The 13,661-nt window shown below is 34.4% G+C and overlaps 1 protein-coding gene across 1 annotated transcript; it reads left to right on the forward strand.

Moving 5' to 3' along the window:
- Positions 1–204: 204 nt before the first annotated feature.
- On the forward strand, positions 205–13,259 carry LOC126810792 (WD repeat domain phosphoinositide-interacting protein 4). The gene is made up of 12 exons (XM_050536069.1): positions 205–323; positions 1,652–1,764; positions 4,535–4,609; positions 5,045–5,149; positions 5,767–5,866; positions 6,099–6,193; positions 7,965–8,038; positions 8,707–8,829; positions 10,085–10,170; positions 10,632–10,733; positions 11,081–11,199; positions 12,109–13,259. Exons 2-12 carry the CDS (start codon positions 1,716–1,718, stop codon positions 12,210–12,212), a joined length of 1,032 nt encoding a protein of 343 aa, XP_050392026.1. The 5' UTR covers positions 205–323; positions 1,652–1,715; the 3' UTR covers positions 12,213–13,259.
- The last annotated feature ends 402 nt before the right edge of the window (positions 13,260–13,661 follow it).

A 13,661-nucleotide genomic window follows, 5' to 3' on the forward strand; every position in this document is an offset into this window, starting at 1 on the left:
AACAAAAATAACTTTCCTCACTTCTCTGGCTCAAAGAATAGTTATCTCAGAATTAGTATAAATAATATTTCTTTAACGCTATTATAAACAATAAAAAAATCCTTCATTTTCCTAGTCAGATTAATTGAAATCAATTACCTACCTCGACAGACACAGAACGAAATGTCTCTGTACCGAATCGACTGATTTAAAAATAGAATTGACCTCACGGAAGTAAACAAACCTTCGCAGTCTTGTTTTTGTTTTGAAAAATATTGCTGTAAATCAGACCTAGGCTAAGAAGAAAAAGCAAAACCAAGAAGCTTTTACATCACTTTCTTTTGGTAGGTTTATGTAAAGATCACGGTTTTGTGTAATTATTTTTGCTAGACTACTTGTATGATAATAATTTTTAACATTACAAATAAAATTCGCCAACATCTCCGGGAGGAAGGAAAGTTTAAAAAAAAAGAAAACAAATCAAGTAGATAGGCTTATAGTCAAAATACAGTTTATTTTAATATATTGTATTTGATGTTGACAATATTGTTTGGCAGTTTCCACACTTGAGTTCATTGGCTATTAGCTATGTTGAGATTGATGTGCTTGTTTTTAGTTACGATTGGATGCCTTTAGTTTCACCTGGCAAGGGGGGTTGGATGGCCGAATGGTTAGCACGTGCGCACTGTATCATAAAGCCTGTCATTGAGTCAACTGGCGTGGTTTCCAATCCCTGGTTGTATGTGACAAGGAGTAGGGTCGCCTGTCCAACCTTGTGGGTTTTCTCCTGGTCCTCCGGTTTCCTCCCACTGCTAAAGACCCCTACGCGCAAGCGAATTATTGAAATAAAATTAACCATATGTTAGTCCCGAAATGACCTAGTTTGTGTCGAGTGGACGTTAAACCCCATTTCTCTTTCTCTCTCTCTCTCTTCACCTTGGCTAACTTAATTTCTGTATAATGTAACATCTTAAAAATATGTTAATTTTATACTATTAGTATTAGGACTTGTTAAACATACCCAGCCCTGAAACAACTTTCGTTTATCTGTAAATATTGTCAGAAAAGTTATCAAGCGGTGTTTCTAACAGAAATGACAAGGCCATTCTTGCGACCTATAAAGGTTATCCTACTTTTCGCGTATTTTGATTGGCTGTTGAACATGACATATTTTTAGCCCCGCCTCCATGACGTATTGTTTTGAAGAAAAAATTGACAGTTTTGCTTTTTAAAGCCCGATGTGATTCGCATTGGGGTTTTGCCAGGTAAAACTATATAGTAACATCTCTTACCTCAAAACACGGAGGGTTGAGAGATGAGGTTTCTTATCTAATTATCAAGTCAACGCAATTGATTATTGAACCCAAGCCTGTTACCGGTAACGATGTTGCTGTAAAGCCTTAAATAATAGAAACAACATGAATAAAACTTTTAAAGTAAAAGGAATGATTAAATAGACTGTAGTAGTATACAAATAAGCTGTCAACAGATGTCCTGTTTGAGCCTAACATCAAATGATAGGACCTAACGGACATGGGACACTGGAAACAACAATGTGCCCCGGTGATACTTGTGTACGTACAAACCCTAACATAAAGGTCTCATTAAAAAAAGTTTGTTTGTAAAATAGTAAAGATGACGACAGTTTAATTTATTATCATATTTTTTCTAGACTGGAAGATGATGTGTTGATTATTGAAGATTTGATGCAAAATAATATCTATTCTTAATTAAGGATGTCTTCAGACCGAGGGGTCCTTGGTATATGTTTCAACCAAGATTATAGTAAGTTTTTATACTCCAACATTTTCATGTGATATACAATATTGTATTCTATTAATTATTGTATATATCTACTTATCTTAATATCAAATGCATCATTTTGATTTAGTCAAATTGATCCCATCAAACCGTCTGTGGTTTGTGTTACCTGTTTCTATTGATTGGAAGTTTTTCACATTGTCATGTGGACGTATTTTGTCATCGCCCTTGTCCATTGATCTGTGTGTCCGGGTGGCCACCTGTCCATTCACTTTTTGTTTGTGAACACTCTACAGGCCACAATTTTTATCCAATTTTGACAAAAATTAAAATATAGGTCTATCTATCTAAGATCTCGGTTCTTTTTTGATATTGGCATGTATCAGACCATAACTTCATGGATTATGGCCCATGATTGTATGAAAAATCATGTTTTTAGTATGTGGACACTCTAGAGGTCACAATTTCTATCAGATTTTGATGAAACTGAAAATATATGTTTTTATCCCAAAGGTTTTGGTTCCTTTCAATATTAGTGTTTTTAGCTTTTTGACCTTCTAAAGGTCACAATTTTCATTCGATTTTCAAAACATTCATATATATTACCGTTGCACCATAATTATGATTGAGTTCCAACATCGTGAAAATCTGTCTGAAACTTCCCGTCCAAATGGTGTAAAAGCATGTAATACTAAGGTTGTGGACCCTCTAGGGGTCACAATTTGTATCCGGTTTTGAGGAAACTTGAAATATATCCCAAAGATCTTGGTTCCTTTTGTTATTGGCAAGTATTGGACCGTAACTTCATGGATTATGGCTCCGGATTGTTAAAAAAAATCATGTTTTTATCTTGTGGAATGTGGATACTCTAGAGGTTACAAATTTTATCTGATTTTGACAAAACTTAAAAATTATGTTTATAACCCAAAGATTTTGGTTCTGTTCTATATTGGTGCATATCGGACTGTAACTCCCCGGATTATGGCCCCTGATTGTATGAAAAATCACATTTTTAGCTTGTGGACACTCTAAAGGTCACAAATTTTATCCAAATATATCACTGTTACACCATAATGATTAATGGTAGAGCTATAATTTCTTGAAAATCAGACTGAAACTGTCTGACAAAATAGCCACTCCCCTTTATACAAATAGTATAGTAAGAATGTAATTACCAAGGTCGTGGACCCTAGAGAGGTCACAATTTTGATGAAACTTAAAATATATGTGTATATCCTTTTGATATTGACACATCCTGGATTACGGTTTCTTATTGTACAAAAAATCGCTTTTTGTCCCCCGCCTTTTGAAGAAAGCAGGGGACTATTAAAGTCTGTCTGTCCGTCCGTCCGTCCGTCCGTCCGTCCGTCCGTTGATGCTTTGGGACACGATAACTTTAGTTCTAATTAAATGAAAGTGATGAAACTTGGTGTATAGTTTCATTACATCAATACCTTGACTAAGTTCGATAATGAGCATTTTCTGCTCAGGGTAAGCAGAGTGATAAGCAATTTGATTGGCCGAGACTTTGGAACACAATAAATCTCCTTCTAATTGAGCTAAAATGTTCAAACTTGGTGTAGATGTTTATTAGGTCAATGCCTTGATGGAGTGTGAAGATGAGCATTTTCTGCTTAGGGTAAGTAGAGATAAGCAATTTGATTGGTTGATGCTTTGGGATAACTTTAGTTCCAATTAAGTGAGAGTGATGAAACTTGGTGTATAGTTTCATTGGAACATAACAACTCTGCTTCTAATTGAGGTAGAATATTTAAACTTGATGTAGATGTTCGCCTTGACTGAGTTCAATGATTAACATATCGAGCTAAAGCTAAGCAGAGATAAGCAATTTCCTTGGTCGATGCTTTGGGATAACTTTGATTCTATCTGATAGAGAGTGATGAAACTTAGTGTAAAGTTGATTATCAGTTTGATTGCTCGATACTTTTGAAAAAAATAGATGTGCGATTAATTAATATGTGTCATCTATTTATTTGGGGATTTCGGCGGGGGACATCAGCCTCACTGTTGGCTTGTTTATCTTGTTTTCTGTCCATCTCTTGCAAAATGTGGGCGTATCTTGCATGGAAACTGCTAGTTGTTTTTGGAAATAATTTAGATAAAATGTAGTCTAATGAAGAATATAGCAGACAAGAATACTGGTTTTCTTGAAGATAAAGTAGGTAACAGTTGGGTGGGAAGAACAATGGTGACTGCTGAGAATGGCACCTGTTAATTGCGAGACTGGTTTCCAGTTGTTTTGATATTGATTATAATTCATGAATAATTAGCCAATTTATTGCTGTTTCTAATGACTGGTGATTCAGAAATCATTTTGTACAAACAACACGTTTCCATATATTGGAGTGGATCAAGCTTGTCCTCCTCTTGAGTGACATGTGACCGCATGTGGTCAGACCCGCTTTAAAAGTACTACAGACCAGTCCATTTCAGACACACCTCCATTCATGTCCATTCTCAGATTTTTTTCTAGTAAGGCTTTCCTAAGGTTGACTGAAATTTCGGAACATAAAACGAAACTAAGTATAAAAAAAAGGTAAAATTAATCTGAGTAGATTTAGTCAAACTTATTCCTTAAGTATTGATGACATACATTTAATCTATTTGTGAGCTTAAATGAAAATAACAGGAGACAATAGTGTATATTGACAAATTTTAATAGTGCTATTAATTTTAATCATAAACATCAGTGCAGAAGTTTACCATAGAGTTTTGGTCACAAAATATTAGTAGCTGTGAAATGATTTAGATAATACTTTTAAATTTGTTTTAGGTTGTTTTTCTTGTGCTACAGAATCAGGCATTAGAATCTATAATGCAGATCCCTTAACACATAAATTATGTATTGGTAAGCTTTTAATCTAATTTTTCTTGCTTAATCCATGCTAAAGTACTCAAACTGATTATTCAACATTCCATTATTGGATGCAATCAGATTAAAAATAGGCCCATCAAAAGATTTTAAATAACACAAATAGGTAGTGCTGACTTGTTTATATCAGAGGATGATGTCAATTGATCATATGTTTGTAAATACTGAACGGAATATGGATCATTTTTTTTATTCTACTTTCAAAATTCCTAAAATGACAATCAGTAGCTTAAAGTTTTAAATGGTAATTAAAAGTAGAAATTGGACTACAGAGCCATTACAATGACTTCTATTGTTAAGTTGATGACAGTATATGTAATAACGTAATAGTAGTTTTGAATTTATAACTTAACTTGAGGTGTTTGTTTTGATTGAGCAGGTTATGCAATTAATTGATTGTTTTGATTTTAGCACCAGATCAAGTTGGCAGTGTCTCCTCAGCTGAAATGCTGTTCAGATCAAATATTTTGGTGCTTGTTGGCGGTGGAACAATGCCAAAATATGATGAAAAAGCAGGTGAATTATATACTTATATTTATAACATGACTATTACACATACAGTAATTATTTTTGTCACTTCAGCAAATTACACTAAATTGTGATTATTTTGTTGTATTACAGATTTCTCATATTTAAAGGCTCAATACCACTCTTGTTGTAACTGAATAATATGTCCCAATCTAAATTCTGGTCAACAAATTGCACTATTTTACAATATTCCAATTAATTGATGATACAAATTTCATCTTAACACACCTAATTTAAAAAATTGGAAAATTTCAACTAAATGATTTGAAAAGCCTGACGTAAAGCTTTTCACATGTGACTTGGATTTAAAAATTTTTTTGTACCCTCTGGACAAGTAAAATAGGATTTAATGGATAATTTACACAACAGGTAGGACACTAACACATCTAGTACTAAGAATAAGGCTATTTTTTATTTTCTGGAGCTGTCAAGCCAGCAAGAGTGTTATTGTCCCTTTAATATCTCTGTTTATTGATAAAAACTAACCGATTGTAGGGGATCATTTTCAGATTTTAAAAGAGACAGATATGTAAAAATAAAATGCACATATACCAACCCCTTTATTTAATCTAAGTTTTCTAGAAATTTGGTTTCCTGTATTATAGTTTTAGTGTGGGATATGAGTGCCAAGAAGGAAAGTGATAGTGCTCTAATCGATATAACATTTGCTCAACCAGTTGTTGGTGTAAAGTTATTAAAAAATAGGTTTGTATTAGATTATACAGCTATTAAATTAAAATACATATAATATCAACTATGATTTTATAGAAGTCATACCAGTCTGGAAAACAATCACTTTGCTTCTAGAGTATAGTTTTGATATATATGAATACATTGACGAAGTTTGATAAAGAGCATTTCCTGCTTAGGTCATACAAAGTAATAAGTAATTTGGTTATTTGGTTGTGGAATTAATAATGCTATTTGTATTTTACAGGTTAATTGTTATATTAAGAAACCAGGTCCATGTCTTTTCCTTTCCCAATGATGTTGAAAAACTCTATACATTTTCTACAAGAGATAATCCAAAAGGTTTGTTCAGCCAACACTGCCATTATAATTTTTATACGCCCACATTTTCATGTGGACGTATTATGCCGTCGCCCCTGTCCGTCCGGATGTCCGTCCGTCCACAATTGTTTGTGGTCTCTCTACAGGTCACAATTTTTATCCGATTTTGACGAAACTTGAAATATAGGTTTATCCTCAAAAGATCTTGGCTGTTTTCGATATTGGCATGTATCGGATCGAAACTTCATGGATTATGGCCCCTGATTGTATGAAAAATCACGTTTTTAGCTTGTGGACCCTATAGAGGTCACAATTTTTATCCGATTTTTTTAAAACTTGAAATGTAAGTTTATAACCCAAAGATCTCAGTTCCTTTCGATATTGGCGCATATCGGACCGTAACTTCCTGAATTATGGCCCCTGATTGTACGAAAAATCGGGTTTTTAGCTTGTGGACCCTATAGAGGTCATAATTTTTATCCGATTTAAAAAAACGTATTATTATATCACCGTTACACCCTAAGGAAGGTTGAGTTTGAATTTCGTGGAAATCGGCTCAAAATTGATAGCAAAATGGCCGCCGTTCGTTCTCAAATAGCGTAAAAATATGGTATATCAAGGTTGTGGACCCTGTAGAGGTCACAATTTTTATCCGATTTTGTTGAAAATTGAAATGTAAGTTTATAACCCAAAGATCTCGGTTCCTTTCGATATTCGCGCATATCGGACCGTAACTTCCTGAATTATGGCCCCTGATTTTACGGAAAATCGCGTTTTTAGCTTGTGGACCCTATAGAGGTCATAATTTTTATCCGATTTAAAAAATCGTATTATTATATCACCGTTACACCCTAAGGACGACTGAGTTCGAATTTCGTGAAAATCGGCCCAAAATTGACAGACAAAATGGCTGCCGTTCGTTCTCAAATAGCGTAAAAATATGGTATATCAAGGTTGTGGACCCTATAGAGGTCACAATTTTTATCCGATTTTGTTGAAACTTGAAATGTAAGTTTATAACACAAAGATCTCAGTTCCTTTCGATATTTGCGCATATCGAATTGTAATTCCCTGAATTATGGCCCTTGATTGTAGGAAAAATCACTTTCTTGTTAGCTTGTTCTCTATCCATCTCTCGAAAATGTGGACGTATCCTGCCTGGCAGCCGCTGGTTTATAAATAAACCCACATCTGTGAATTATTTACATTTTTCGGAAAATTCCTACAGCTGAATCCATGTTAAAATGTACTCAGATTATTTAACATTTTAACATTAAAAAGAGGCCCATAACTAAAACTTAAAATTAGCACTAGCTTATATAAAAGGGTTATAGACAAAACGGCCTTAAACCGCAACGCTCCGAAAAATTTGGCGAAACGACCCTAGATTGGTTGTATTAAAACATATCAGATCGATTAAATATTTATTACTTAGTAAGAATGCAGAGATATATATTAACTTAAATTTTAACCACATTTTTGATGGTTTTGACTGTTTTGTTTCACGTTCATTTTGACCATATCCAGTTTTTATTGTCTACAGAGGATGCCGAATGTTGCAAACTTTTCAACTGATCATATCTTTGTAAATACTGAACAGAATTATAAAATGTTTGTACTTATAGCTCAAATGATGTTCAGAGGCTTTAATTTGGCATGATTAAACCAATCACTTAACAAAATTGTTAGAGAAATATCATGCTTTATAATTTATCTCTTTAATTGATATTTATATAAGTGATAAATTATCTTTAACTTATGAAATGACTAGTTATATTTTATTTATATTTAGGTTTATGTGCTGTCAGTTGTTATGGTAACATTCTTGTTTTCCCTGGTATTAAATGTGGCAGTGTTCAGATTGTTGTAAGTCTTTAACTTTAACAGATTTATTGATGATTTTTGTCTTTCCTTGTTATATGGGGGGTGGGTGGCAGAGTGGATCATAAGGTCTGTCAGTGACAAAGAGTAGGGTTGCCTGTCTAACCTCAAGGGTTTTCTCCAGATTATCTGGTTTCCTCTCACTCCTAAAGACCCCTACATGCAAGCGAATTATTGGAATAAAATTAAACCATATGTTAGTTCCGAAATGTCCTCGTTTGTGTCGAGTGGACATTAAACCCCATTTCTCTTTCTTTTTATTTTCTCCTTTTTATATGGCCAATTCCAGTTGTGTGGGGAGCCAATGTAGCACTGTGAGTAAGGTGCTGGCTTGCTAAACTGGGGGTCCCAGGTTTGATCCTGTGTTTGAAAAGACAGTTCCTCTCGATTTTCTGGCATGGTTTCTTCTTTTCAGGGTGAAGGACAAGCGTCTAGTTGTTCATATCGGATAAAAAAAAAACCAAGGTCCCATGTGCACAAAAAAGAACCCTTGACAGTTGGAATTCAATTTCCCTCATATCACACTGTATGGCGATAGATGCATGGAACGTGTAGAAAAGTAGGACATTAAATAAAATTTTGTTTATTCCTTAGTAGTAGAATTGATTTGTTTTTTTCAAGACATTCAATTTATTTTATTATTTTATTTTTAGGATCTGGAAACAACTCAACCAAGTCAAACTGTATCACCTGTAAATATTAATGCACATCAGAATGATTTAGCTTGTTTAGCTGTGGATCAAAAAGGTTCCATGATAGCTACAGCATCAAGAAAGGTTAGTAAGGCATCGAACATTAAAGTTTGGAAATACATCAAACAAAAATAAAAAACAAATCAGACAAGAAGGAATCATACAACTAAACAAACAGTAATATTGAATACAATCGCTGGTTGTTGTGTCGACTAGCATTATCTTATAATTTTTAAGCACAAATGTTGCACTATATACCAAAACTGTATTCCATATAAATGTTGGTTGTGTTTTATGAGGCTGATATCTCCTGCCAACATTGCATTGCATATTTATCTTTTTATAAAGCATCAATCATTTTAGCTAAGTTTCACCATTCTCACTGAATTAGAATTGCTCATCATCGAACTAAGTCAAGGTATTCAAACTTGGTCATGGTATTGATGTAATAGAGGGATCACGTGGCTAAGTGGGTAAGATGCTGGCTCGCTAGCCTGGGGGTCGGGTGTTCGATCCCTGCATTGGCCGAGAAAGTTCATCCAGAATTTCCGGCGTGGTTTTCCCTTGTCAGTGATGCAGGACGGAGGACCTGACAAGGACAGCTGTCTAGTCGTTCGGATGGGACTAAAATCCGAGGTCCCGTGTACATATTGGTGTGCACGTAAAAGATGCCTTGGCAGTTGGAATTCGATATAAGAGTAGGCCGTAGCGCGGCTGCCCAGGCAAAATTTCCCTTATAGCACACTGTATGCCCGTCTTCATTAGCCCAGTTTAGGAGTAGAACAGTAGGACGTTAAACCCCATTTCATTTCATTTATTGATGTAATGATATAGATGCCAAATTTCACCATTCCCACTCATCATCTAACTTAGTCAAGGTATTGATGTACTGAAACTTCACTCTGAGTTTGATGGAATGAAACTATACACCAAGTTTCACCACTCTCACTCAATTGGAATTAAAGTTATCATGTCCCAAAACATTGATGCAGAAAAAGTTCATTATTGAACTTAGTGAAGGTACTGATGTAATGAAAGTTAATGAAACTATAGGAAATGTGCATTATCGAACTTAGTTGAGGCATTGTTGTAATGATATACACCATTCACACTCAATTAGAATCAAAAGTTCTCGAGCTCCAAAGTCTAACCAGACAAATTGCTTATCACTCTGCTGTTAGTATAATAAATTTGTATTGATATATTACAGGCAATATGAGTATAATATAAATGTACTTGTGTTGATATATTACAGGTAATGTGAGTATAATATAAATGTACTTGTGTTGATATATTACAGGTAATGTTAGTATGATATAAATGTATCAATATATTACAGGGAACGTTAATAAGAGTATTTGATATTCAGAGTAAAAAGTTGGTAGTTGAATTAAGAAGAGGTGCTGATCCGGCCATGTTATATTGGTTTGTATTATTGTTATAAAAGAGCATTTCATGTATTAACCAATTGTGTATTCAATTGTTAGCATCACCCTAAATGTTAGCTGCCATGTATAATATGAAAGCTCTATGATTAAATGATTTGGTTATGTAAGAGTAAATAAATATTGAGTGTATGAATGAGTTGAGGTGACATTTGAATTGAAAAAAGCTGGTAATGTTCTGTGAAAGGTTCTTCAGAAAACTCTGCCGATGTCCAATGCAACTATCAAAAACATACAGCCAATTTTACTGCGTGATTAGTATGTTTTCTAACTTGCTGCCTTATTTGTTTGTTGTTGGATAACCAAACATTGCCAAAGTGAAAAGGTGGAAAATTGTCTGTCTGGCAAAATTTTGAAGTGAGAGCCCAGGTATGAAGAGTTATGCGAAATCTGGAACTATGGTAGTTGTTAATTTTAATCAATGATTATTCTTAATTACAGTTTATCCTTCAGTCCAGATTCATCATTTCTATGTGCTTCGAGTGATAAGGGAACCGTTCATATATTTGCTATTAAAAATACCAGTCTCAATCGCACATCATCGTAAGTATTTTAAACAAATCATGTTAACAAATATTAATGATCATTTTTATATGCCCACATTGAAATGTGGTCGTATATTGTTGTCGCCCCTGTCCGTCCGATGTCAACAATTGCTTGTGGACGCTCTATAGGCTAAAGTTAATATCCGATTGACTTTTATACACAGTGTTTAAGGTCATGAGACGAAGAAGCCTATTGATTTTCAGCGATTTTCGATAATTTTCGAGTTATGGCCCTTGTATAATTTAGTAAAGACCCACATTTAATAATGGTGTTTAAAGAGAAAAGAAAATGTTGTATTCTTTATTTCAAGGTTTGACTTATTCAATGTTAAAATTTAATTTTAGATTTAAAAAGATGGGATTTCTGGGGCCCTATGTTGAATCTCAATGGGGTTTAGCAAATTTTACCGTGCCTGCAGAAAGAGCATGTGTATGTGCCTTTAGCTCTAATCAAGCTGTTATTGGTGAGTATTGTTTTTATTTGTTTTTCAACATACATTGTATTGATTAACCCTGAAAATGACATGAGGTTTTCCAATTCTCAGGGGATTTTTAACATGTTGTCAGTTTTAATCCCATCCAAATTACTATACATTTTTTCTCTACCACCAACAATGTGAACCTGAGCTCGAAAATCCTGAGGAACCTTCGCAAACCCGGTGTCTCCAGTGCAGTACTTTGCCCATTTTCAAATTCCTAGATATCTAACATTGAAGACCACATGTAGTAGAGCTTTTGATATCTTCTTCTGAGAGAGCCACGGAGGCTCACTGGGTAAGACATTGGCGCGCTAACCTGGAGTAGCTGGAGGTCTCGTGTTCGATCCCTGCATTGGCCGTGAAAGTTCATCAGGATTTTCTGGGACAACATATAGTCGTTCGGATGGGACAGAAAACCGAGGCCGATGTACACATTGATGTGCACATAAAAGATCCCTTGGCAGTTGGAATTTGATAAGAGTAGGCTGTAACGCCGCTGTCTGGGTAAAATTTTCCTCATAGCACACTGTATGTCATGTGTCTGTCTTCATTAGCCCTGTTGGAGCAGAACAGTAGGACGTTAAACCCCATTTCATTTCATATGTCTTCTGATCAGAACAGATTCCAACTGTTTTGTTACAGTCTGTAATATTTTCTTGCCATCAGTTAGTGTTGATGGAATAGATACCTTGCAGAGGTTGTTTTGTTATTACCACAGAACCATCTTTGCTTCCTCCCAAGGTATGAAAATACATGTAAATATAGTAAAGCCCACATCAAATATACCTTTACCAGTGAAAATTGATTTTTAAAGACATTGATAAGAATTAGTTTGTTTTATTCAGTGGTTTATAAGTAAGTTCACAACTGATGCTAGTATTTGTATATTTACAGCTGTGTGTGTTGATGGTACATTTCATAAATATGTGTTTACTACAGACGGTAACTGTAATAGGGAAGCCTATGATGTTTATTTAGATATGGGAGATGTAGACTAAGTGGGACCCACATACCTCACAGAAATTGAAAAGAACATAAGTCAACCACCCAGCAATATTCAGAAAAAAAAAATTCCTTTCTGTTTCTTGTGTAAATATTACTGAATTTATTGACATAACTTATTTAACTACCATGAGCTTTAATAACAAACTAAGCTGGTTACAATTCCAGGATGAAATGAAATGGGGTTTAATGTCCTACTGGTCTGCACTGACAGGGCTAATGGTGAAGTCGTACGAGGATGTCTGTACTGCGATGTGTAATCTTTTCATTTAAACCATAAGTAAGGTTCCTGTTCTTTGTGTTAAGGGAGCTGCCACGCCTAAGTGACAAAGACGTTGGCTTGCTAACCTGAAGGTCCCGGGTTCATTGGCATGCACATAAAAGAATCCTTGACAGTTGGAATTTGAGATAATAGGCTGTAGGCAAAATTTCCCTCATAGCACACTCTATGGCAGATGCCTGTCTTCATTAGCCAAGTCGGAGCAGAACAGTGTAGGACGTTAAACCCCATATTATTTCTTATTTTTTTCTGTTAAATTTTGTTTATAAATAAAACAACATCACTATTTCTCTGATTGTTTTGCATATCTAAAGTAGAGATTAAAGTTAGGACAGATGCTATGGAACACTGTTTGTTACTCAGCAACCTTGACTAAATAACATTGAATCAATTTATAAAATAAATAGAAGTACATTTATCTTTTTTTAGTTATGGGAGTATGGGCTTATGATTTTATGATTTATGTACTATAGATGTTTATTTGACTGATGATTACACCATTCTAGCTTTATTATTAATTTGTTACCAGATAGTAGTTATAGAATATTTTTGTTGATATTTTATGTATATAGATTATAAAATAATGTAAATATAATAGGATTGTTTATAAAGATGGAATATAGAAATAATACTGTGATTAGAGAATAATGTATTAATGTAAATTATGATTTGGAGTTTATCACCTATTATTAATGTACACAAGCCAAAGGTGAGGCTGATATCCCCCAACGCAATCCAAAAATAAATAGATGACACATACTAATTCATTGCACATTATCTTTTTGATAAGTTTCAAGCAATCAAACTGATTATCTATACTTAGTCTAAGCAGACAATGTTCACAATCTAACTCAGTCAAGGTTTTGAATTACCTGGTAGTGAAACTAAACACAAAGTTAGAATCATAGTTATCTTGTCCCAATGCACGGGCCAATGAAATTGCTGGGCTCTACCTAGCTTTAGCGGAAAATGGTAATCATTGAACTCAGTCAAGACATTCACCTAATGAACACCTACACCAAGTTTAAACTTTCTATCGCAATTAAAAGCAGAAATGTTATGTTTCAAGATCTTGACCAACCAAACCTGCTTATCGATACCTAGCCTAAGCAGAAAATTCTCATCATCAATGATATAATGAATCTATACTCTTGAGTTTCATCAC

This window comes from Patella vulgata, chromosome 2 (genome assembly GCF_932274485.2).
Source record: "Patella vulgata chromosome 2, xgPatVulg1.2, whole genome shotgun sequence".
Classification (NCBI taxonomy): Eukaryota; Metazoa; Mollusca; class Gastropoda; family Patellidae; genus Patella; species Patella vulgata.

What these genes read in the sequence shown, in the direction of transcription:
- LOC126810792 (XM_050536069.1), top strand. Translation starts at nt 1,716, where the DNA reads ATGTCTTCAGACCGAGGGGTCCTTGGTATATGTTTCAACCAAGATTAT. An exon ending in AAAATATGATGAAAAAGCAG is followed by an intron (nt 5,150 to 5,766) that starts GTGAATTATATA and finishes CCTGTATTATAG; the next exon opens with TTTTAGTGTGGGATATGAGT. An exon ending in GTAAAGTTATTAAAAAATAG is followed by an intron (nt 5,867 to 6,098) that starts GTTTGTATTAGA and finishes TGTATTTTACAG; the next exon opens with GTTAATTGTTATATTAAGAA.